Source organism: Ornithodoros turicata, chromosome 2, assembly GCF_037126465.1.
Source record: "Ornithodoros turicata isolate Travis chromosome 2, ASM3712646v1, whole genome shotgun sequence".
Taxonomy (NCBI): Eukaryota; Metazoa; Arthropoda; class Arachnida; order Ixodida; family Argasidae; genus Ornithodoros; species Ornithodoros turicata.
Window position 1 is genome coordinate 68,925,405 of NC_088202.1, and position 24,971 is coordinate 68,950,375.

General features: G+C 47.5%; 1 protein-coding gene across 2 annotated transcripts in view; it reads right to left on the reverse strand.

Moving 5' to 3' along the window:
* Positions 1–24,971, reverse strand: part of LOC135385530 (uncharacterized) — a 65,168-nt gene that overhangs the window by 21,190 nt on the left and 19,007 nt on the right. For both annotated transcript variants that reach the window (XM_064614891.1, XM_064614890.1), the window contains exons 3-6: positions 3,597–3,896; positions 3,159–3,317; positions 1,766–2,119; positions 776–861 (exon numbers count right to left, since the gene is read on the reverse strand). In XM_064614891.1, the coding sequence (XP_064470961.1) occupies positions 776–861; positions 1,766–2,119; positions 3,159–3,317; positions 3,597–3,896 (899 nt within the window). The remainder of the gene's footprint in view (positions 1–775; positions 862–1,765; positions 2,120–3,158; positions 3,318–3,596; positions 3,897–24,971) is intronic.

The window sequence follows — 24,971 nt, forward strand, 5'->3', positions numbered from 1 at the left end:
TTTGAGCGTGGCAGAGTGAGCCTCCGGGTGACACGCTCCGCGCGAATGTTGAACGCGAAGCAGTATTTTCTTGCGACAGCTAACGGAACAGCTTGCTTTTTTTTTCTTGCTCATAGTCACAGCAGTAAGAACAAATAAGTAATCAATCATAAAACTCCACGTCAAATGTGAAAACCATTAAACTGTTGAGCGCCTTTCAGTTGTAGGTATTAAGCGTCAATTCGTTCATTTCCTGCGTGATTATTGCGAAAGCAAAACAACGATCGTTTGTGAAATATTGCCTTTCGTAGTTACGAATTATATTTCCACTTAATTTACCTGTTAATTATGCAGCTTTGTAAAGATAATACGCATAATTGCCTTCGGGCTGTGCACGCATGCTTTGCGTGTTGAATCTACTTGATAGTCTTATGGCAATTTCAATGACCGATCTGGGCCGAGCACCCGAATCCGCTATGGAGGAACAAACCTGGCTCGGAGGGACAGAATCCCCGAATCCAACACCGAAAAACAATCGCGCTCCAACCAAGAGCCCGGAGAAAGTTGTTGCGCCCATCCAGTAAGCTGAGCGAGTCGGTCCAACGCTCGATGTCGCTCGACCTCGCAATATCAGGCTGTGACGACAGTGCTTTTGTCGCGGTTTCCTCCGAACGCGAGGTCTCTCTGCGTTGCAAAAAAGCGAGCACATCCCAGCGAAACCCGCTCCGGATCAACCAGTCCAATTCGCTATTAGTATTGCTAATCTAAATGTGACGAAAGAACGTTATTATCTTACTCGAAAAAACTGGGCGTCAGGTTCGGCATTCCAGAGCAGTACCGTTCGGTTTCCGTTCACAGAGAAACTGGTCAGATTATGCAGCACTGCATGAAGATGATATGCATTTGAATGAAAATATCAGTGGTCTCATGTCAGAAGCGAACAGTCCAAGGAAATTCTATGAATACCGGCTAAACGCACTGCCACATGTTATAATTTTTTACAGTTATCAGACAAAGCGAACAACCCAAAACACCGCCACAGTACTGGCTCGATACGCATTAACAAGGATTGTCCTCCAAAGTTAAGGGCCTTGGGGATTTTCACCTTCTAGATGTCAAATTTTTACCACTTTCTAAATATGTCGAGTATGTTCAACTGACGGAATATCAACACAATGCAAAATGAGCTCAGGCATGAAATGAGGATCCATCAGACGGGATCAGTAGAAATTAGTGATATACTGAGGGAGCGTAATGAACGGAAAATGTTCTCCGGCACTTTGCGGAAACGAAGGTGGTAAATGCGTCCGCGAAAAACAGACTTGAAAGTGACCAAGTTGGTGTGAACAAGCCTCCGCGCACACTGCGCTTGCAGCTGCGCATCGTCATAAAGGCGGTGAGTTTCTGAGGGTCGACACAAAGTCCAAGGAAAAGCCGTTAAACCTGTTAAAATAACGGACACTACACCTCTCAGAACACCCAGAATGACATCGTTTTTTTTTTTTCTTCTTTGCTTTTCACTTGTTGCAAATGGGACCTTTTTCGTAGAGCTTTCGATGTATGTTAATTGCCACAAAAAGGTGTACTCCCCCTAAACAGATCACATCAAATCAAATCAGACGCGTTGTCAGCATCAAGTGTTGTGCGGTCACATTCTGTTTTTGGAATGCGGCGGCGTGTTTTTTTTACGGTTATTATTTTCTTGTGACCCTGATTGTCACCAATAAAGCTATTGTGGCAACGTGTTCTCAAACATGATATGGCACAATGATATGGTATCACTTACCAGCCGTTTTCGTCATTACGGACTCAGAAACGACCTTGCCGATTCTGTAGCCTCGTCTGCTTTCAGTTGAATTGATGTGCGGTCGCAACGTGAACGTGTAGTTCGTGGACGAATTCAAATTTGTTATCATGTACCGTCTACCTGCAAGACTTTCAAAGTGTGGAGTAACGATTTCCATGTTGGATATCGTTGTCACAAAGAACCCATCTGGCAACGTCCTCGGCCCATAAATGGTGGCTCTCTGCTTTTCAGTAGATGTTCCCCATGGACTACCGTGTCCGAGCACGCTCCACTTCAGAATGACAAACTTGTCTGCCCTCGCTTCTACGGAGAGCTGGACTTGCTGTATATTTCCTAAGCGAGGAAACGACAAATAGATATGACCGTTCTGTGTATATAGAGGGAAACGAGGTAAGCTGGCAATAGAAGATGTCTTTGCTGAGATGAGCTACTATAGTATAGTAACGCTCGTAAAGTTCCGTGATAAATGAAGAGTACGCAAAATCTCGCACCAAGAAAAAGGGAGGAAGAAGCGAAGCCTCCAGCGTTTCACCACCTTGGCTGGGCACTTCTGGAAACGGGACTTGTATTTCCAAGTGGACAATGGGAGTTCTACCACCGGCTAATTCGCCTTCTTCCACAGCTGAATCCAGCGAAACACGGTGATTAACAGGCTTCTAAGCTATGGCCCTATATTACTTGGCAGTCCAGTCATGGGTAAGTTAGTAAAAGATAACTAAGTAACAATTAGCCTGCAAATTGGTAACTGAGATACATTTGCACTTGTTTTTAAAATGTAACTAGAGCTACAGTAGCACATTGAAGTAACTTAGTTACCTTGTAGTTACATTTTAAAAAGGCCGAGCAAATATAACTATAGAAAAATTAGTTTTAGCACTCGTGCTTTCCAAGCATAGCTATGCCGTACTATAAACAGAGGATTTCCTACGGGGCAGTCTAAGGCCGTGAGAGTGAGTCTAATCTCATCCTGGCTGCGTATGAGATGACAAAATTCGTGGAGTTCCAGGTTAGGAAGAACGGTAGGGCATTTGAACAGTATGTAGTTGCTGTAACTAGTTACTGCAAAAAGTAACTATATAGTTACAGTTACAGGCTACTGTTGTGGAAAGGTATGTAGTTACTATAACTAGTTACTGCAAGAAGTAACTATAGTAGCAGCTACAGGTTACTTTGGCACTATGGTACACAAACCTTTGTGTTGAATTTCAAGCTTTGTGTTAGAAGCTTGCATAAGGCAGTGATGTAATGTCGACCATTTTCGATGACGCCCTTAATGTTTTAGCAAGCCTTAGCATTACGGTAACGTTTAAATTAAAGGATTAACCGCTTAACGTTCGCGCTTTTCACTACAGCTTTAGTTATGCGTACGTACCGCAGAGTTCCTTCATTTCGTCAGCACCCTGGAAACAGTCTTGTACTTCGTCGCATAACGACTTGCTGGCCACAGTTATGTTCGATTGGGGAGCAATGGGATCCTGGCAGTGGACCCCGAGATCCTCAAGTCCAGCAGGCGCTGTGTTGGCAGGCACACCTATGTGACATTACAGAGCCATACATTATACTATGTAGTCTTGGTTGCTTAGCTTGAGGTTGAGGGATGAACTACCGGGGAGAGAATCTCAGCGTGAAATTACAGCCTCGCTGTGTAATGTCATATTACGCCGCATAGTTGCAACACTAACAGTATATTTAAGAAATTGTGAAATTGTGCTACAAAACAGGATTCTGACAATCGCTAGCTAAATCTGTGAACCATGCTCTTAAGACATTGAATAGTCGAACGATAATAATGTCATTCATGTAGTCGTACCTGTTTTGTGAGTATGCACTGTAACAGCGTGTGCTTTCCCGACTCTGAAACTTTGACTGTCCCATTGTGCGTATGGCCGTAGAATGATAGTGTAGCTTGTAGATGGCAGTAAATCCTCCATGAGATAACTTCGCTGCTGTGAGCTTTCCAGCTTGATAGTCAGGGCAGCATGATTTAGTTTATGCGTGAGAAGGAATCCATTCGGATTTTTCAAATGATAGCCCTCGACGTCCCAATTGAGTTGAGCCCACGTGTTCCCGGTCTCCGGTACGGTCTGTCGAAATCTGGACAAGTCTCCATCTATGAAATGCAGGGTATTGCGATTACTTGCATTCGTAGAAATCAGGACAACATGCACAGTACACGTCTGTATATAGAAACATTTTTAAATCTTTTATCGCTTCGTCCATAAAATCACGTTTTTTCAACAGTAGAATAGACAATGGCCCCTTTGAGGTAGGACAGTGCTGCATTTACACCAAGCGTCATGGAGCAGTTGGTCGCACCAGCGCGATCAGCTGATCAGTCCGTTCGTCCGTTCATTCCTTGTTCTTTGCAGCAATTGCTGCTTTGTCGTACAATAGTATTGCATATAGGTATTATGTTGATGCTAGGGATAGCTTGTATAGTTTGAAGGATCCTGATATAAACGTTACGACACAGGTAATACAAAAGGTGTTACAACCGCGATGTGTACATTTGCGGGTACCAAAGCTTATATCCCAGACCGTCCTCGGTCTGGTCGTGCTGGCGAGGGGCGGGGATGGCGAAGCCAAGAGCAGTTGTTTGTTTCACGTCTGAGAAGAATTAGAACTTAACAACGTCAATTGGCCAAATTCCTTCAGCAACCGTAGCTGTTCCTGAAGCCTCCGCTGCTGCTGCCTCTGGCGTCCTGAACAGCATGAATATTAAATTTTACTATCTCCCTTCCCATCAGGGTAACACCGTGCCAGTGCAGCTGTCCTACACGCTGATATACGTGGAAGACCTTACAAAGATGACTTCAAGCTGGCCCTCAAAGATAGGATAAGTTTCTACTGTGTCTTTGGATTTGTGCAACATCGGCTCAACAAGGTCTGGTTAATAGAGTTCGGAGAGCCCGCGTTACTTGACGCATTCCTGTGTCGTGGAGACCTCACTGTAAAATGACAACGTTGCTGCGTTTCATCGACAGCAGTACTGGAGCTAGAATTGCAGGTCCTATGGGCTTTCATCTGCTGCGACAGATGCTGCTCTTATTGTAACTATCTGCACCTTCAGTGTCATCCAGAACACTGAGCGTCACAAATAGGACGATCCAGGCGTGGGACATAGGGCGCATTTTGCTATCCCAGTACATGATGGTATGACCCCTGCTGATATGCCGCACCTCTTCCCCGTGTCTGGGGTACGAATCCTCGTGCAGTGCCAGTGTTGACCTCCATTATTCCTCTGTTGCAAGCAACTTGGTAACATCGCCGTGAGTGCGCTGTTCCGCGGTGTGACTCGTGTTCCCGCTTCCGCCATGGGTGTAATGTCTGCCCAAGGACCTACGCTGCAGCAGTGGAACTAGCAGTTTTGGCAGAAAAAAATATGTCTCAGAGACGGACGCCGATCTAGTGGACGCTAAGGAGGACGACGAACATCGCTCACCGAGTCATGCTGTTTCAGAGGGCATTCACGACTGTGCTATTCATGCGCTAATTGCGCCCGAACCAGTTGGTGCTGCAGTGACGCTAGCTTTCCCTCTTCCAACTACCTCTGAACTTCCTACCAAGGGAGCGACTCCCAGCTCACTTCATATTGCTGGCACCACATCAGCTAGTGTTCCCGCAACCGGAGATATTGTACAATCCAACCACGGCGTCGTCCATATCAGACTACAGCAAAAATCGAAATATGATAGAGCGGCCATCGTCGGCTCCTGTATACCATGAAGATGCAGAATGGAGCTTTGCAGGATTTGGCAGCTGAGACGGTATTCTCAGAAGAGAGTACAAGGTGTGCCCCGTCCCTGAACCGTAAACAGTCGACTACGATGCCGCGTAGTAGATCGCGTTCCAACAGCAGGAAGAAGGGTCCGTTGTCAAGGACGTCCTTGTGCAGAGGTCATCATCAGGTCAGGTCATCATCTGGTAGGCGGCGTGGTCGCGTGTGTGCGAAGAAGGGCCACACTCAATAGTGGAAGTTCTCAAGGTCGCCACCATCAACGTTCGAGGTCTACCTCGGCGGGACAAGAGTGTTACTGTTTTTCGTTTTATTAGATATTAGTTTTTTTTAAATGCTTGTTACGCCACATCGTCTTGCGGCATAGAGTAGCGGGGGTACAAAAACGAATAATGAACATGAACATAACATTACAGTAATCACTGCACATGGAAACAATTGAAGGAAGAGAGAGAACCTTCTAGTTGAAGGGTGGAACGAGAACTGATTAATTGCAAGAGCGCAGCGAGCGGGGAGCGTGCGCAAAGGCAGACGAAGATCGGCGTGCGCTGATGACAGAGCGCTGTGCCTAGCTGGGTCGCTACAGCTGCTCCCCCCCCCCCTTAGCGCGTTGGTGAAACGCAAGAGCGGTGCGTCACCAGGACAGAGGCCCAGTGGACGGATTTTGCTGAACGGGGAACGGCAGGCTGGTAAACGGAGTGAGGGGTGGAGACCAGAGCAGCCGTGAGGTCAGCAGCAGTATGTATGCTGGCTTAGTATGCTGGCTAGCTCAATGTATGCAGGCTTTAATCGGTCGATGGAGACTTGCTCTTGCTTGCCGTTGATGATGAAGGAGAAGAGAAGTGCGGCTGACGACTTGATAGGGACCAGTATAAGGGGGCTGTAGTGGCTTTCGGACAGCGTCGACGCGTACGAAAACGTGTGTGCACGTCTCTAGGTCGTCGTGCACGTAAAGCCTGGAGGAAGATGGCTGACGAGGGGGTGCTGGGCGAAGCTGGTTGAATATGGCTTTGAGCCGGGAAACGTAGTCTGCTGGATCTGGCGGGGGAGTAGCCTTGGGGGACACAAGGAATTCTCCAGGTAGTCGCAGAGTTGTCCCGTAAACGGGCTCTGCTACGGTGCACCCCAAGTCCGGCTTGAAGACTGAACGGAGGCCGAGCAGGATGACAGGAAGAACTTCCGTCCAAGAGGTGGGGGTGGGGTGTGCCTTGAGGGCGGCTTTGAGTTGTCGATGGAATCTTTCCACCATGCCGTTTGACGCCGGATGGTAGGAAGTGGTCCGAATGCGTTGAGATCCCAGTAAGGTGGTGAGGGCGCTGAATAAACACGACTCAAACTGCCGCCCACGGTCAGTAGTGATAGTGGAGGGCACTCCGAAGCGGGCAACCCACGTGCTCGTGAAGGTAGCGGCGACAGTTGCGGCGGAGATATCAGGCATGGGGGCCGCCTCAGGCCACCGCGTGAAACGGTCTACCACCGTGAGTAGATAGCGGTGACCTTGAGAAGGCGGGAGGGGACCCACGATGTCCAAGTGGACCTTTTCAAAGCGGGTGTCAGGTGGAAGGAAGGGGTGCACGGGAGCAAAAGTGTGTCGCTGTATCTTAGCTCTCTGGCACTGCTGGCAGCCACGTGTCCAGTGCTTGATGTCGGCTTGCATGCCGGGCCACACGTAGCATGCACTGATTAACTTCTGCGTTGCGCGTATGCCCGGGTGCGATAATGCGTTAAGGGTATCAAATACCCGCCGGCGCAGGGCTGCTGGGACAAAGGGTCGTGGATGCCCCTGGGATACGTCGCAGACAAGCGTGGTGGCGGTACCGGGAAGAAGGACGTCTTCGAGACGAAGCGACGATGTAGAGCTTTCGCGGAGCATGCGGAGGTCTTCGTCTGAGCGTTGCAGGTCAGCCAATGTCTCTAGGCTGAGCGGAGTACTGATAGCTTGCGGAAGACGTGGTGACAGTGCGCCGATGCGGCTGAGAGCGTCGGCCACGGGGTTGTCGTGACCGCTGACGTGCCGAATGTCCGTGGAAAACTCGGACACGAAGGTATGTTGGCGAATCTCCCGTGGTGAGTAGCTGTTGCCGGATGAAGTGAACGCGTGGGTCAGCGGCTTGTGGTCGGTGTATATAGTGAAGACGCGACCTTCAAGAAACGGGCGGAAATGCTTCACCGAGAGGAAGACAGCAAGAAGTTCACGGGAAAAGGTGCTGTATCGAGTTTCCCTGTCTATGAATTTCCGAGAGAAAAATGATAGCGGCTGCCACGCGTGGTCGATCCGTTGCTGAAGCACAGCGCCAACGGCCGACGACGAGGCGTCCACCATGAGCGCGGTGGGCGCATCGTGCACTGGATGCCTCAGCAAGGTGGCTTCAGCGAGAGCCTGCTTGATACTGCAAACGGCATCGGTGGCGCGCAATGTCCAGGCAAGAGGGGCATTGCGGCCTTTGAAATTCGTTAGCAACGCTTCCAAAGACTGGAGAGTGGATGCGCAATGCGGCACCAATCTTCTGTAAAAATTTACTAGGCCGAGGAACTCGCGGAGTTTTTGTGAGGTAGTCGGCTGCGGAAACTCTTGGATGGCTTTCACCTTGGACGCGAGAGGAGTGATGCCCGAGCGGGTGATGTGGTGGCCCAGAAAATCAAGTTCTTCCACTCCAAACTCGCTCTTGGCAGCGTTCACGATGATACCAAACTCGTTGAGGCGGGCAAAGAGTGTGCGAAGATGGTCGGCGTGTTCTTCCGAGGTGGCACTAGCGATGAGCAGGTCGTCAATATAAGCAAATGCGAACGGCAATCCTCTGATGACTGAGTCGACGAACCGTTGAAAAGTTTGTGCCGCATTCCGGAGTCCAAAGGGCATGCGCAAAACTTCAAACAGCCCGAACGGCGTGGTTATTGCGGTCTTAGCGATATCCTCGGGCGCCACCGGGATCTGGTGGTAGGCGCGTACTAGGTCGAGTTTCGAGAATATTCTTGCGCCATGCAGATTTGCCGCGAGGTCTTGGACGTGTGGTATCGGATAGCGATCGGGTACAGTAACCCGGTTTAGCTGTCTATAGTCCCCACATGGCCGCCAGTCACCTGTTTTTTTTTTGGGGGGGGACCATGTGGAGAGCCGAAGACCAGTCACTAGATGATGGCCTGATAATTCCGAGCTCGAGCATGTGCTCGAATTCTTCTTTGGCCACTTTGAATTTCTCTGGCGCCAGCCTGCGAGGGTGAACGTGCGCTGGGGGGCCCGATGTCACAATGTGGTGCATGACGTGGTGTTTGACCGGGAGCTTCCAATTTGGTGGTTGAGTGAGGTCTGGAAAGTCGTGCAAAATAGCTTCGAAGTCAGTTTTCGGTTCGAGTCGACGGATGGTTGGGGTAAGTGGCGAGCTGACGGCAACTCCTTGAACCGAAAGGCTGGTGGTGCTGTCAATTAGCCTTCTTCGACTCATGTCGACCAGGAGCCCGAAGTGGGCCAAGAAGTCGGCACCGACGATGGCTTGGGGTACCTTGGCAATCACAAAGGTCCACCGAAAAACGCGGCGTAGACCAAAGTTGAGTGTAACGAGTTTTTCTCTGTAAGTCGTAATAGGGGATCCGTTGACAGCTTGAAGACTGGCGTTAGGCGGGGTCCGCTTCTGATCGTCTCGAGAGGCGGGGATGACGCAGACCTCCGCGCCCGTATCAACCAAAAAGCGGGCGCCAGAGCCGCGGTCAGTGATGTAAAAGAGGCGTGGACGACTTGGGGCTGCGTCAACTAAACTGGCCGTCTTCAGTTGTTGACGCTCCCGTTTCCCTGTCTGGCGCAGGGAGGCTGGCAACGGCGGGCACGGTCTCCGAAAGTTTGGTGGTACCAGCACTCATCGGGATTTGCAGACTGCTGGAGAGGCGATGGTGTGCGACGACGGAAGTTGCCGCGACGAGGGCTGCGGTGTCTTGGGCTTCGCGATCGGCCGAAGCGTAGGCTTGATGCAACTAAGCCGGAAAGGCGGCTGACTTCGTCACGCAGCTCCTGGAAGTCCGACGGTGATGGTGCAGAGGGTTGTGGAGATATGGCACAAACAGTTGGCGGCGCAATGTCCATCATCTTATCCGCCATCTCCGCTAAAGCCTGGAGCGAAACGCTGCTCGACGTTGTTAGGATCATGCGAACCGTGTTCGGAAGACGCTGCAGGAATAATTCGCGCAGGATGGATTCGTCCAAGGATGAGGCTCTATCGCCCAACAACTGCTGCATCCGACGCAGCAGCTGTGAAGGCTTCTTGTCGCCGAGGACCTCAGCTGTGAGCAGTTGTCGCAAACGTTCCTGTTCAGAGGCTGTCGTTCTCTTCGTGAGCGCGTCTTTTAACGCGTCGAAAGGGTTAGCTGCCGGGGGGTTGGTGATGACGTCCCTGACCTCTGACGCTTCGTTAGGGCCAAGCGCTCCAACGACGTGAAAGAACTTTGTTTGCTGTGCAGATATGCCTCGGAGGGCAAACTGCCCTTCGATGTTGGCGAACCACAGAGCCGGGTCGGCTGGCCAGAAAGGCGGAATCTTCACGGCTACAGCATGAAGAGTGGGAGGTTGCGACGCCAGCGGTGCGGGGTCCGGCATCGTCGGCGCCGGAGAGGTCATGGTAGCTGTCATGGTAGGTTCCAGTGAAGGAAGAGAGAGAACCTTCTTCTTCTTCTTCTTCCACCACTAGGAACAGTGGCCACCAGCCACACAGGGCGATTGGCCAGGGTTTGGTGCGGAGTAATCTCTACAGGCTCATGAGACCCACGGTGACATGTTAGTAGAAGGAAGCCATAGCAGAGGGGAGGGAGGAAGCGGGAGGTACAAGATGTTTCAGAAGCGGCCGCAGATGGTCAGAAAGGCGGCCTTCTAGTTGAAGGGTGGAACGAGAACTGTTTAATTGCAAGAGCGCAGCGAGCGGGGAGCGTGCGCAAAGTCCGACGAAGATCGGCGTGCGCTGATGACAGAGCGCTGTGCCTAGCTGGGTCGCTACACAATCATTGTCCATAGAAGGCTATATTTAGTTACAGAAGGTATATCACACGCGTCAAAGCTGAGAAACCTAACTAAAACTGATACATTTCACTGCCGATACAGTTTCCATGAACCCAATCAGTACTCATTGCATTATTAAAAGTAAAATATGTTTCTTGTATGAGTATGAAGGAGGAGAGAGGTTTACTCTATGAACTTTACTGCACACTGTAGTTCCAGTCGTATATAGTTTTGAGAAAAAATTAATGCCTAAATGCGTCTGTTCTGCAATGATAGGGCCTCAACTTTCTGTGGTGGTCTAATATTGGTGAGATAAACGTGGGAGGGCTCAGATACAAATCCTTTGAAATAACAGTCCTGTCATTTACGATATCACCCAAAAACTTAAGTCGCAGTTGCCTTCTTCTCAACGATAAGGTATCCCACCCCAGGTTTGCCTTTAATTCAGTCACACTATTTCGGGCACCCGTAGAGTTAAATACCATTCTTGCAGCTATGTTTTGGACACTTTCAAGTTTTTGAATCAGTGTAACTTCGTGAGGATCCCATACGGTGCAGGCGCATTCTAAAATCGTCCTGATCATTGTAATATAAGAATCGCTTTTAGCCTCGAAATTAGCCTGCCTGATGTTGCGATAAACAAAATGAAGCATTTTTATAGCTTTTGCAGAAACATAGTTTACATTTGAGATGCATTTGAGGTCATCTCTAAAAATAACACCTAAATACTTATACCCCGAAACTATTTCTAGGTTGGAAGAGCCCACCTTAAAACGGAACGGAATCTTACTCTTTTTCCTTGTAACATTCATTGCATTGCATTTGTTTATGTTTAAGTTCATACCTCACTTCTCACACCAAGAAACAATGCAATTTATGTAATCTTGAAGTATTTGCGCGTCCGAAGCAGTTTTAATTTACCTATATAATACGCAGTCATCGGCACATAACCTAATTTTGGAGCTAACAGAGAACGTAATATCATTAATAAAAATAAGAAATAGTAAATGCCCCAGAACTGAACCCTGTGGGACTCCTGAGTGCATGTGCTCTGTCTTTCAGATAGTCCTTAAGCCACAGAAAAACGTCTCTATCAATACCTAAATAAGAAAGTTTGTGCAATATATAGGCGTGCGGTACCATATCAAATGCTTTCTTAAAGTCTCCAAAAATAACATCTGTTTGAACAGAGTTATCATAGGATGAAACTAAGTCATGGTAAAATTCTGTTAGTTGCGTGGTACATGAGTAAGTTTGGCGAAAACCATGCTGAGCTTTGGAAAAATAATCGTGATCACTTAAATGCTTGATAATACTGGAAAAAATTATATGTTCCATTATCTTGGAGGACACAGAAAGAAGAGAAACTGGACGATAGTTAGCAACATCATGCCTGATGCGGGCCTTAAAGATAGGGACAATCTTTGCTAATTTCCATTCGCTGGGCATAGCATGGTCACGCAAAGACATACTATACAAAATGACAAGATATGACGCAATTTCGCCCGCACAACGTTTCAGAATGACTGGCGATATTTCATCAGGTCCCACTGCTTTTTGACATCAATACTTTCAAACAGATGCAAAATTCCCTCATAGCTAAAAGACACTTGTACCATCGTATCGGTAATATTTTCGGTGGTCTCTGGGAGAACGGATGGGTTACATGATTGCAACATAGATGAACAGTAACAATTAAACAGTTCAGCTTTCTCTGCGCTATCTGGTCTACACGTGCCTTCGAGAAAAAGATCTGGGACTGCTGCCCTATCACTTCTGCTCGACCGCAGAAATTTCCAAAATTCCTTCCTTCCGTCCTTTCCATAGCTAATCCGCTGGAAAAATTTCTGTTTTGCTTCATTGGCCTTGGTTTTAAACTGATTACAGAGCTATTTGTACTTACAAAGACAAAAGTGACTATCGGATTTTCTACATCTTACATGTGCAAGTTTCCTACGCTTAATTAAAGCCCGTAGCTCTGAGTTGAACCAAGGCTTATCGCTTACACGTCTACGATTTAAAGTCCTACTTGGAATATGTGACGCTATACCGTCTTTAATTACGGAGTGAAAACAATGTCGTAAAGAATTTATACTAACAACGTTAGACATTTCAATGAACTGGGGAAGAAACGTGGAAAGTTGAGCCAACATTGATTCATAATCACCACGATCATAATAATAAACAAGTCGTTCATGGTGGGTGTTACAAAGAGGGAATACAGTCGATACATCTGCCGTTACAATATCGGGATCACTCAATCCTGGAAGTGTCCTCACACATTTAATAACATTGGAGTTATTACATAATATTAAATCCAAGATTTTCTGGGTAGTATTCGTGCATCTAGTGGGAACATCTACAAATTGGTGAAAGTCGAACGACTGGAGCAGGGTAACAAATTCTTCGTGTAATGCGTCACGCGGGAAAGAAGCGGCAACACCTTCAGACCATTTAATGTCAGGTAGATTAAAATATCCATACAGTAATAAGTAGTCACTGCTAATTGACAAAAGAACATAATTTAGAGTCTACATAACGATGCTATCACTAAAAGGGAAAAGGACGGGAAGAGACACGGGACACGAAGACAAGCACAAGCACTCTATGCTTGTCTTCGTATCCCGTGTCTCTCGGTTATTCGTTCCTTCATCATGATGCTATCACTGTTAGGTGGTCTGTAGAAGGACCCAACTGCTAATGTCTTATTCAACTGTGACAAAACCAAGATGACCGTCTCACTTCGCCTCTCCCAACAGTCTTCCCCAACCTGTAAGACACCTGGGCAGGCCTCAGGGTCACACCTGGCTTCGTCTAGGTCCACCCCGCTGTGCTTTGGTCACGCTGGCACGGCTTAAGTACTTTGTCTCGTTGAAGGGTTGAATGAAAGGGACGCGCTTCCGCATAGCTGTTTTGTACACAATACCGAAAAGCTGTGAGCGAATACATGAAGGGATTTTACTTCCCCATCTGTCTAGACGACGGGAGCCGTGTTTTCTGCAACAAACTGGAGAGGCACCTGTCTCCAATTAAGAGGTCATAAATGACCAGGAAATGCCAAGGACCGGGGGAAAAACAACTCTAAGGGCTAAAAGCCATTAGAAGTATGTATATGTTTTTTTTTTTTTTTAGTATTCAGGGTCGAGCAGAACAAGTCGGGGGAGAGGGATTTAAAGAAAGAGAAAATAAAAGAACAGGAGGGAATAAAAAGGATAGTGGTCTTTGTGTGGGGAGGCAGCCAGAAATGTAACCCCGAACGTACGAGCCAGGACCAGTTCCGTTTTCCCGCCAGATTGCAGCTATCGTCCTACGTGTATATTTCCTATGTGAAGTGAAGTGAAGTGTTGTGCATTCACCCAATTCGGACTCGACCATCTCATCGCAAGCCAACTTCCTGAAGTTCAACCAGTCCACGTCTGCCATTATCCACCCGACAGCTAAGACTTTCGCTTGTTCTCTTACAAACTTTACCTATTATCGGAAGCTTGCATCAGATTTATCTGTTAGTTGACGGGTTAAATTGTAACTGTTGCATCTGTTTACATGACTAGTTGTTATAAGTAAATTTGATGTTGTTGTTCGAACACTTTTCTCTCTGTCTGATCCAGTGTTGCTTTAGCATGTGTCTTCGGACATAGGACAGTCCGCCCAATTCTTCTGTTTGTCCTAGCGGTGTTGCATTTACTAACCGTGAGGGTCAATATCGACTGCCGGTGGAGAACGCTCATCCCTCCGAGAGTAAGACGGAGGTGAAAGCCCACTTGGTGCTATCGCGAAACGACCCTTATACGATGGCGGGACCACCCCCTTTAGATGCACCCTAACTTTCAGTGACAAATAAAACTGGCGTCCACGGGCTGTCCACACACATTGAGACGGAGAGAAAACGTGAAGCCTGCCTATCATGAGAGAAAACGTGCATAATTGAGAGTGCACATGCTGATAACCGAGCAGAGGTGGAGTGTACTTCGAAAATAGTTATCGTTCTTGTGGAAGAAGTGTGAAGGGTGCGAATCGCAGAAATGGAGACAGAGGTCACTGAGAAACTAATCGCCATGGGTAAAACCCTGGGCCTCGAGGGCAAGGAGCTCCTAGAGTGGGTCAAGTTAGAGCGGGACAGATTCCGCGAGGATCGTTTGGCGGAGCGCGAGAAACGCAAGGAAGAGGCAGAAGCTGCAGAAAGGCTAAAACGCCTAGAACTAGAAGCATCAAGCAAGAAACTGTTAGAACTTGAAAAGGAGAAAGAATTACTCCTCCTCAAGACACAACACAGCCAAGGCGTAGGAACGGGACACGGTCCGATTGACTCGGTTCGATTCCAAGGGATAAGCCCTCACAAAATGCTACCTCATTTTGATGACCGGAAGGACGACTTAGATGCTTATCTGGTCAGGTTCGAGAAAGTGGCAGAAGGCCAGAAATGGGCGCGAGATCAGTGGGCAAGTGCCCTCAGTATTTGTCTCACGGGAGAAGCGTTAGCGGTTTATGGAAGAATGGCCCCAGACGACTGCGTTAATTACGACCAAGTGAAACTCGCGTTGTTACAACGGTTTAGGATGACCGAAGATGGGTTTCGAGAGAAGTTCCGCAACTCAATGCCGAAGGATGGCGAGACAGTCGCACAATATGTCGCGCGCTTAGACAATTATTGGGAGCGTTGGATTTAACTCTCGCATACAAAAAAGGGGTATGATGAAGTAAAAGAACTGTTACTAAAGGAACAGCTGCTAGCTCACAGCGAAGAGAAACTCACCTTGTATATGCGGGAACGGAAGGGAGAAACCCTACAAGAACTCATGAAAAGAGCGGAACAATACGTGGAAGCGCACAGTTTGAAAATTTTCGGGAAGAAGGCGACCAGGCCAAAAAGCGAAAGCAGAGCAGTGGTAGAGAAGAGGCATGAGGCCGGAAGTAAACGAATTGACAACACAGAGAGGGACCGTCCACACTGCTATTTATGCAATCGGGTTGGGCATCGACCTCAAGATTGTAGGAGCGCTACCGGAAAGCCACCACCAAGCAGATGCAGACGATGCTGCAGGTTAGGACACAGTACTTGGAATCGCCGGTCTCGAGTCGAAGAGCAGCCTAGGCCCCCCCTAAAAGAAAACCAGAAGGAGTCGGTGTCACTATGCGTGCAGGAAGGGTTCGTGGAGCTAAAGAGCGGCGCGAAGATCCCGGTAATCCAAACAGCCGTATACGGAGACAAGGAAGCCTACGGCGTAAACAGGTTGCCAGTAACCGAAGGGAAAGTCGGGGACAAGAGTGTGAAGGTTCTCAGGGACACCGGGTGTAATACTGTCATTGTGAAGAGGTCTTTGGTGCGGGACGACGAGCTAACCGGATCTGTACACCCAGTCTTCCTCGTAGACCACACAGTGAGAATGCTCCCTGAAGCTGATATTTTTGTTCAGACTCCGTTTTTCACGGGACAAATTAAGGCCCGTTGCATGGAGAACCCGATGTGTGATTTAGTACTTGGCAATATAGAGGGTTGCCGGAGTGCGGAAGACCCTGATTTACACTGGGATAAGGCCAGAGAAACTCCTACTGTGGACGGCGTGAAGATAGCTCCGAAACAGACGAGCCCCCGAGACAATCGAGCAGAAATAAGCAGCGAGGAAGAACAGCTATGTACTAGGGAGGAAGCTGCTGATTTAGGGGATGAGGTACACGCAGTTGTAACCAGGCAGCAAGCCCAGAAGACGGGGGCTTCCTTTCGGAAGTTAAAAATTCCGGAATTAGCGATTACACTAAACTCGGATGATTTTTCAAGGGACCAACGGGAAGACGCGACTCTACAAAAATGCTTCGCCGAAATAGGCATTACACGAAGAACACGAAGAAAAGGCAGTGGAAAAACCAGCTACGTGCTAAAGGATAACAAGCTGTATCGTAAATGCGCAGCAGACCCGAGCCGAGAGGAGGTGTTACAGTTAGTTGTGCCCGAGAAGTACCGCAATTCAGTGGTCGAACTGGCTCATGCTGGTATGATGGCAGGACACCTGGGAAGCGGTAAAACAGCAGACCGGGTACTGATGAAATTTTACTGGCCGGGACTTCAAGCCCACGCAAAACGCTTCGTGGCTAGCTGCGACATCTGCCAACGCACCACCCCAAGCGGGAAGACGGCCAAGGCACCGTTACAGAAGATGCCGGTGATAGACACACCATTCAAGCGTGTGGCTATCGACATCGTTGGTCCTTTGCAGCCACCGTCCACCAGAGGGAATAGATACATATTGACGCTGATGGACTACGCAACACGTTTCCCTGAAGCTGCGGCGCTGCCTAGTATTGAGACTGAAAGAGTGGCCGAAGCCCTGGTCAACATATTCAGCCGAGTGGGAGTTCCGGAGGAAATCCTTTCTGACCGCCGGTCGAACTTCACTTCAGAACTAATGAAGGAGGTAGCAAGATTGCTGTCACTGAGACAATTGACGACCACCCCTTATCACCCAATGACCAATGGGCTGGTTGAAAAGTTTAATGGCACGTTGAAGACGATGTTGCGACGGATGTGCGCCGAAAGACCAAGGGACTGGGACCGTTACCTTGCTCCCCTGCTCTTCGCATACAGGGAGGTGCCGCAAGAAAGCCTAGGATTTTCCCCGTTCGAACTACTATATGGACGTCATGTTAGGGGACCACTGACAATTTTGCGTGAACTGTGGGTTAAAGAAGAAATCGAGCCAGAGATAAGGACCACATATCAGTATGTTTTCGACTTACGAAATAGGCTTGAAGAAACGTGCAAGCTCGCACATGAAGAGCTTGAACGGGCATCCGAAGGTTATGCCCGCTATTACAACGCCCGAGCACAGGAGCGCAGACTAAAAGCGGGCGATAAGGTACTGCTTCTGCTGCCGACAGACTCAAACAAATTAACCATGCAGTGGAAAGGTCCGTTTGTGATTACTGAACGGCGGAAAGCTGTTTATTATGTTGTCGATCTGGGTCACATGGCAAAGATTTTCCATATCAATATGCTCAAGAAGTATGAAGACCGTGGCGCTGAATCGGCAGAGACACCTACACAAGTGGCAATGACCGTTGTAGAACTCCGTGACGAATATCAGGACGTCGAAATCCCGGAATTCAATTATGTCCCGAAGGAAACATATCAACATGTTCGTATCGCGCCATCTTTAAGTCCCAGTCAGGAGCAGCAGTTGCGCGGCCTCATCGGAAAGCACAAGGGAATTTTCTCCGACGTTCCGGGAATGACAAATGAAATCCAGTGTGATCTTCAGTTGAACACAACTCGCCCGATCACCACGAGGCAATTCCCTCTAGCTTTTGCGGTTCGACAATCTGTGGAGGAAGAAGTTCGAGAAATGCTGCGAATGGGCGTTATTGAAGAGTCGAAGTCACCGTACAACTCTCCCACGCTTCTCGTCAAGAAACCGGACGGCACCAATCGACTTTGCATCGATTTCCGACAGCTTAACAAGCACTTGGTCGCCGACGGAGAGCCAATCCCACGAGCCGACTGCGTACTGGCAGAAGTTGGAAGGCACAAGTACTTCACCAAAATGGATATGACTAAGGGCTACTGGCAAGTACCCTTAAGCCCAGAGTCCAAGGAACTGACGGCATTTTCAACATCAAGGGGACATTATCACTTCGTCACCATGCCATTTGGCATCAAGACTGCTCCAGCAGTATTCGCGAAGTTGATGCGACGGATTCTGGATGGCATACCCCATGTGTACCACTACTACGACGACGTGCTGATAGTGACCTCGTCATGGGAAGAGCATCTTACAGCAGTAAACACGGTACTTGAAAGGATTTCGAGAGCCGGACTGACAATAAGGCCCACCAAGTGCGAGATGGGGTTCCAAGAGCTCCCATTCCTCGGCCATACGGTGGGAAGCGGAAACCTGTCCCCACAGGAAGCCATACTTCAAAGGATTCAGGATGCGCCGAGGCCGAAAACCAAGAAACAAGTTCGATCATTCCTGGGATTGGCCGGATATTATCGCGATTTTGTGCAAAACTACGCATCACTAGCCGCACCACTCACAGACCTCACAAAGAAGAGAGCCAAAAACGTAGTCGAGTGGACAGAGGCTCATCAGGCAGCCTTCGATGCCCTCAAGCGTGCGTTATCTGAGCCACCGATCTTGAGAGCCCCTGATTTCCAGAAACCATTTGTACTGAGGACGGACGCTTCAGATGTAGGCCTGGGTGCAGTACTCCTACAGGAGGGAGAAAACGACTTGCATCCCGTTGCATTTGGAAGCCGCAAACTGTCCCCGCGAGAGCAAGCATATTCGGCAATTGAGAAAGAATGTCTCGCGATTGTATGGGCAATAAAGCAGTTTCATATTTTCCTATATGACACACGCTTCACGCTCCAGACAGACCATCAACCTCTGAAGTACCTTAATGAATCTAAGTTCCTTAACATGAGGATTTTGCGATGGGCTTTACTTCTACAAGAATACGATTTCAAAGTAGAATACATCAGAGGACAAGAAAATGTGGGAGCAGACTACATGAGTAGAATTGAATAAGTTGGCCCCAATAGTGATACTGATACCCACATTGTTGTGTATGTACTGTGAAGTAATGCAGCGTTGACAATTGTCCCTATCGTAAAATGAAATGTGGTTGTGAACTTGTATTATTATGTATGACCATGACACCGTCATGATTGTGATTCCTACTGTCCTGCGTATTATATGGTTAATATGTAATTGTAATGTGTTGTCGTCGAATCACGAGTACTATTGTGTGTTGTGATTGGGAGTGATGCAGGAAAGTGACTGCAAGTAGTGAATTGCCGTAAAGGTGTATATATAATAATAGTGATACAAAGTAGCGAATGTGATTTGTTTTCGTCTATACCAGCAATCATTCACTCGCATACGGTGCGTTGCTTTTATTGGCCATTGCTAATTATCACCCCATGTTCTAATACGTTACTGCGGTTGATTTCCCCGACATCTGTGAGACTTTTATGGTAAACGTGTCTTATGTTTGTTTACGTGAATTGAGTGTTCCCATATTAGTCGCTTGGTCGTGGCTGCCATATTGTTTTGTCGAGGTTCATGAATATTGAAATTTCCTCTTCAAAGGAAACAATATTCTTCGGGAGGGGGTAATGTGACAAAACCAAGATGACCGTCTCACTTCGCCTCTCCCAACAGTCTTCCCCAACCTGTAAGACACCTGGGCAGGCCTCAGGGTCACACCTGGCTTTGTCTAGGTCCACCCCGCTGTGCTTTGGTCACGCTGGCACGGCTTAAGTACTTTGTCTCGTTGAAGGGTTGAATGAAAGGGACGCGCTTCCGCATAGCTGTTTTGTACACAATACCGAAAAGCTGTGAGCGAATACATGAAGGGATTTTACTTCCCCATCTGTCTAGACGACGGGAGCCGTGTTTTCTGCAACAAACTGGAGAGGCACCTGTCTCCAATTAAGAGGTAATAGATGAACAGGAAATGCCAAGGACCGGGGGAAAAACAACTCTAAGGGCTAAAAGCCATTAGAAGTATGTATGTGTTTTTTTGTTTTTTTTTTTTTAGTATTCAGGGTCGAGCAGAACAAGTCGGGGGAGAGGGATTTAAAGAAAGAGAAAATAAAAGAACAGGAGGGAATAAAAAGGATAGTGGTCTTTGTGTTGGGAGGCAGCCAGAAATGTAACCCCAAACGTACGAGCCAGGACCAGTTCCGTTTTCCCGCCAGATTGCAGCTATCGTCCTACGTGTATATTTCCTATGTGAAGTGAAGTGAAGTGTTGTGCATTCACCCAATTCGGACTCGACCATCTCATCGCAAGCCAACTTCCTGAAGTTCAACCAGTCCACGTCTGCCATCATCCACCCGACAGCTAAGACTTTCGCTTGTTCTCTTACAAACTTTACCTATTATCGGAAGCTTGCATCAGATTTATCTGTTAGTTGACGGGTTAAATTGTAACTGTTGCATCTGTTTACATGACTAGTTGTTATAAGTAAATTTGATGTTGTTGTTCGAACACTTTTCTCTCTGTCTGATCCAGTGTTGCTTTAGCGTGTGTCTTCGGACATAGGACAGTCCGCCCAATTCTTCTGTTTATCCTAGCGGTGTTGCATTTACTAACCGTGAGGGTCAATATCGACTGTCGGTGGAGAACGCTCATCCCTCCGAGATTAAGACGGAGGTGAAAGCCCACTTGGTGCTATCGCGAAACGACCCTTTTACGATGGCGGGACCACCCCCTTTAGGTGCACCCTAACTTTCAGTGACATCAACACAATCTGACACCACACAGCTTCAATTTCGTTTTCAATAGTTATAATTTTGCGGCTTTTAACTCGCTCATCGATAAGCACAAATACTCTTCCCCCATTCCCATGTCTGTCCTTACGATATACAGAAAACCCGTCTGGAAAAACTTCGCTCGCTTTAATGTTTTCGTGGAGCCACGACTCTGTACCAACAATTATTGTTGGCTGAACCGAAGAAGGCCAATAAATTCAGACACCTTGTTCCTCAGACTGCGACAGTTTACAACCAGGACAGACACAGCCACGTTAGGCTTGAAAACATTTTTCCTGGGTTACTGTCATTGTTGCTATACAACTTCCCTCTCACGTACAGGCTGTACATATATACCTGATTATTTATAAACAGTCTGTTGTAACGCAACTTAAACGGCTTGTTAAGTGTCTTTCCATACTCGACTAGTTTTGCTCGCTGATATTGTATGTTAGATGAAAAGTTCTCCTTTATCGTGTAAGGTGTCTCAGCCAGTTTCTTGCTGGCAAACAAGATTTCCTGTTTTTTCTTAAAAGAAGAGAAGTTCGCGATTATGGGTCGTATCTTGCCCGGTTGATATTTACCGATTCTGTGTGCTCTTTCTATTGCTAAGGTGTCCAAAGGGATATCAATTTTAGAAACACGAAGTTCAATTATCAGGCCTTCAGACTATTCCCAAGTTTCACTGCCCCTATCTTCCAGACCAAAAAACAGAAGATTACACCGCCTTGACCTGTTTTCAAGGTCGTCATTGCGTTGCCTTAATTCGTCCACGAAGCTTTCAAAATGTTCTACTGTTTTTTTGTTTTTGTTTTTTCAAATCATCTAGTTCGTTAGCAACAGGTTTAATATGTGAAAAATCACTCTCAATAGTGAGTTTTAGTATACCGTTGATAACGTTATTGTCTCTATCGGAACCAATCGCACTCGTGCGTGACTCAGAATCTTATCCACTGATTGGTTCCGGTTGATACGGTGAGACGCTAGCCACGTTATCAACGGTCTGCTAAAACTCTCTAATATTGGTCAAACGATCGTTTACGTTTTCTTGCCACTTGCGGATCGTGTCAAATTCATTCAGCATTTTAGCCTAGCCTTCTTCCAAGCGCTTAAACATTTCGGCTATTGACAGCCCCTCCGCACCCTCAGACGGCTTAGTATATCTAGGACCGGGGTTTGATTCAACATTCCCTAGCAAAAGAAAACCAACGCAAAATTAACGCAAGACACACTTCAGACAAAGCTAATATCTTACCCAGAATGACAGGAGGGCACGACACAGCAATTAGATACAAGTTGCTCGACCTACAACACTTAACACGGTCAAGTGAACCAACCTGTAATACGAACAGAGATGAATATTCCATCACAGCCGTGCCGTGCCCAGTTGAAACGCTGTCTTGCAGTCGCTTATATGATGCTGGTACATCCCATTGTTGACAGAGGACATCGTGCTTCTCAGATGAAAACTTGTTGACTGTTCTTGACGCAGGAAGCATACGGCGCGCTGGTAGTTTCGATGGATAAGGCAGACACGCCGAGCAGATCAAGAAACATCTTATCTGTAATACGAACAGAGATGAATATGCCATCAGAGCCGTGCCGTACCCTATTGTTGTTGCTGCTGCACAGGAGACAAAGATTTCCTCTCAGGCGTGGCTTGATGTAGTCTGTAGTGTATTGGAAGGAACGTACAATGTCTACCCACAGCTTATAAGAGGGAACTTGCGGCGGCTGTATCCTTCTGGTGCGCAAGCTATTGCTGAATCGACGCTATTGCTTCCACGGAATTGTAGTGACGAGCAAATCGTTGCTGCTAGTCGATGCCAAGTTGATGGGGCACCCAGTATGTTTTGAGAGTGAGTATAGTACTAGAAGTTCCAGCCGCTCTAGTTGAACATGGAGATTTTAACTGTGCGCCGGTTGGGCTGGATGACGAAGGATCATCCAGGTGTGCGGAGAGCTCATTGATACTATCCGCAGTAACTGGGGCTGTAGGCCGTGTGGTAGTTCCGCAGCTGCTCCGCAACTGCAGGGTGGGTCGCACTCTTGCTGGGACCGCATATACAAAATTACTTGTTTCGTCCGCCACCTGTTTTTCGTGTAAATACACTTTACTTTTTGGACCACCTATGTGTCTCCTTCCCGGTGCCGAATTGGGCACCTCGTGATATCATTCGATCTCTGAAAAGTGAGGAACTCCCTCCTGTCTAGGGAAAGTTTGAGTGTCAAGGAGAATTGATTACGTCGCTTTGTAGTCGAGCGGACGTCGTAGTCGGCTGGGATGAATTCAAGTGCGAGCCCAACTGGGAGACGATCAGCGTCGAAGTATATATCCTCCGCTCACGTAAGAAAGCATTTACGAACTCAAGCAGCATTGGTTAATGCACATGGAAGGACGAGTTGCGGGAGCGTATTCTGCAGTGCAGTTGAAGGGAAACGTTGATGATTTGATGAATCCACGATACAATAGAGCCGCAATGCAATCATGTGGTAGGACACTCATCAATAGTGAGCGAACCAGCAGGCACTATGTTGCTGCATGACATCCTAGCTGCATACACTTCTCCGGGATACTCGGACATCAGGTGCCCTTGAGGAACATATATCGTTAGTCATTCACTAATCAGCTGCGTTTGCACAGACGGATATGTCGACAGAATGCTACAGTCCACAATTGAAATATGGCAGTCGTAGAAAATGCAAGACTGCGGCGGGATTTCAACCACGCATGTCTCGACCAGGGCTCGGAACCGTTATTTTTTGGGGTTCGGTTCAAGTTCCGGTTCAGGGTTATCGGTTCGGTTCGGGTTCGGGTTCAGCGCAGCTAAAATAAAGGTTTGAACCGATGTTTATCGGTTCGAACCGGTTTACGTCTGTTATACTAATCAGCAGAGTTCGAGGTAAATCGCTACTGTAACTAAGTTCCTTTTGTTAGTAACTTGTACTAGAGTTCCGGGTTGTCGGATTTATCCGAAAAAATCCGAAAAACATATAGCCCGGTGAAATTTTAAGCAATTCGGATTAATACGAAAAACTCCTCTTGGCAGATGTTTTTTTCGGATAACCGTGTTATTGTTCTTGGCCTCCTTTTGTGTCCTGGGTTTCTTCTGCATGACCTCGCATACCGGCCCCGCCGGAACCTGATAATGGTCTCCGCGACCTAGCGTTTTCTTTCGCGGTCATACCGACCACTTTGAGGATTCACAGCCCGTATTTTTCCCCAGTCTGTTTCCCTATATCCTTGTCCTACATTGACCTAAGCACTAAAATGAGCATCGAACCGATGTCATACGGAGTGATCTTTTTGGAAGGACAACTAGTTGCAATGCTGACGAGAAGATGGGACGCAAAAGAAAGCTGCACTGGGACTACGTCAAGGAGTACTCTGATTTCGATGAGTTCACATCATCCCGAGATCTCAATGTAGAGGTTGTCGTATGTAAGCACTGCTATAACAGTGACCACAGTACACGGAAAGGGTGCATTTGGAATTGCGGAACACTTCAGTGTGCGTCGTACGAAATGTATTTTTAAGCTTGTGGTCTTTAGTGTTGCGTTTTCGTTGCACAACCGTTCGTGCGCCGTCAAGTTTTCTCCAAATGTCGGATATTAACTGAGCTGTAAATCATGCACACCGAAAAACTTCGTTCTTCGAAAAACCAATAAACTCCGAAAAATATCCTCCGGTAAAGCCCAGAAATAAAACCCGGAACCCTATTATGCCGTGGTAACTTTAAGAGGGACTTGTTTCTTTTTCAGGTAACTTTGTCAAAGTAACAGCTGCCACTGAAATGAAGCTGAACCATTGTGCGCCCACAGGGACTAACATGCAAAGCGTTCGAATTGTTGGACGATCTAAGCGTGTTGCACTCCTCCGCAGAAAGCTGAACGTTGAACTCAACTGCTCACACGCCCAGCAGCTGCGTAGTGCTATTTTGTGTCCGAAGTAACTTCGAAGTAACTCGTTCTTCTTTCTAAGGAACTGCGAGTTACATTTCAGGCTGAAGAACTTGAATATTACCTTAGTTACATTTTTCATACAGTAACTTAACTCGTAACGAGACGGGTAACTTCTCTATCTATGCTAATTAGTGTATCACATGTGAGAGGTAATATCAGGTTCCGGCGACGTCTTGCTCCTGGTTCCTACATCTTACTCCCTCGACAGAGAACCATGCAGTTCACGGCAGATCATCCTTTACTGTACTGAAAA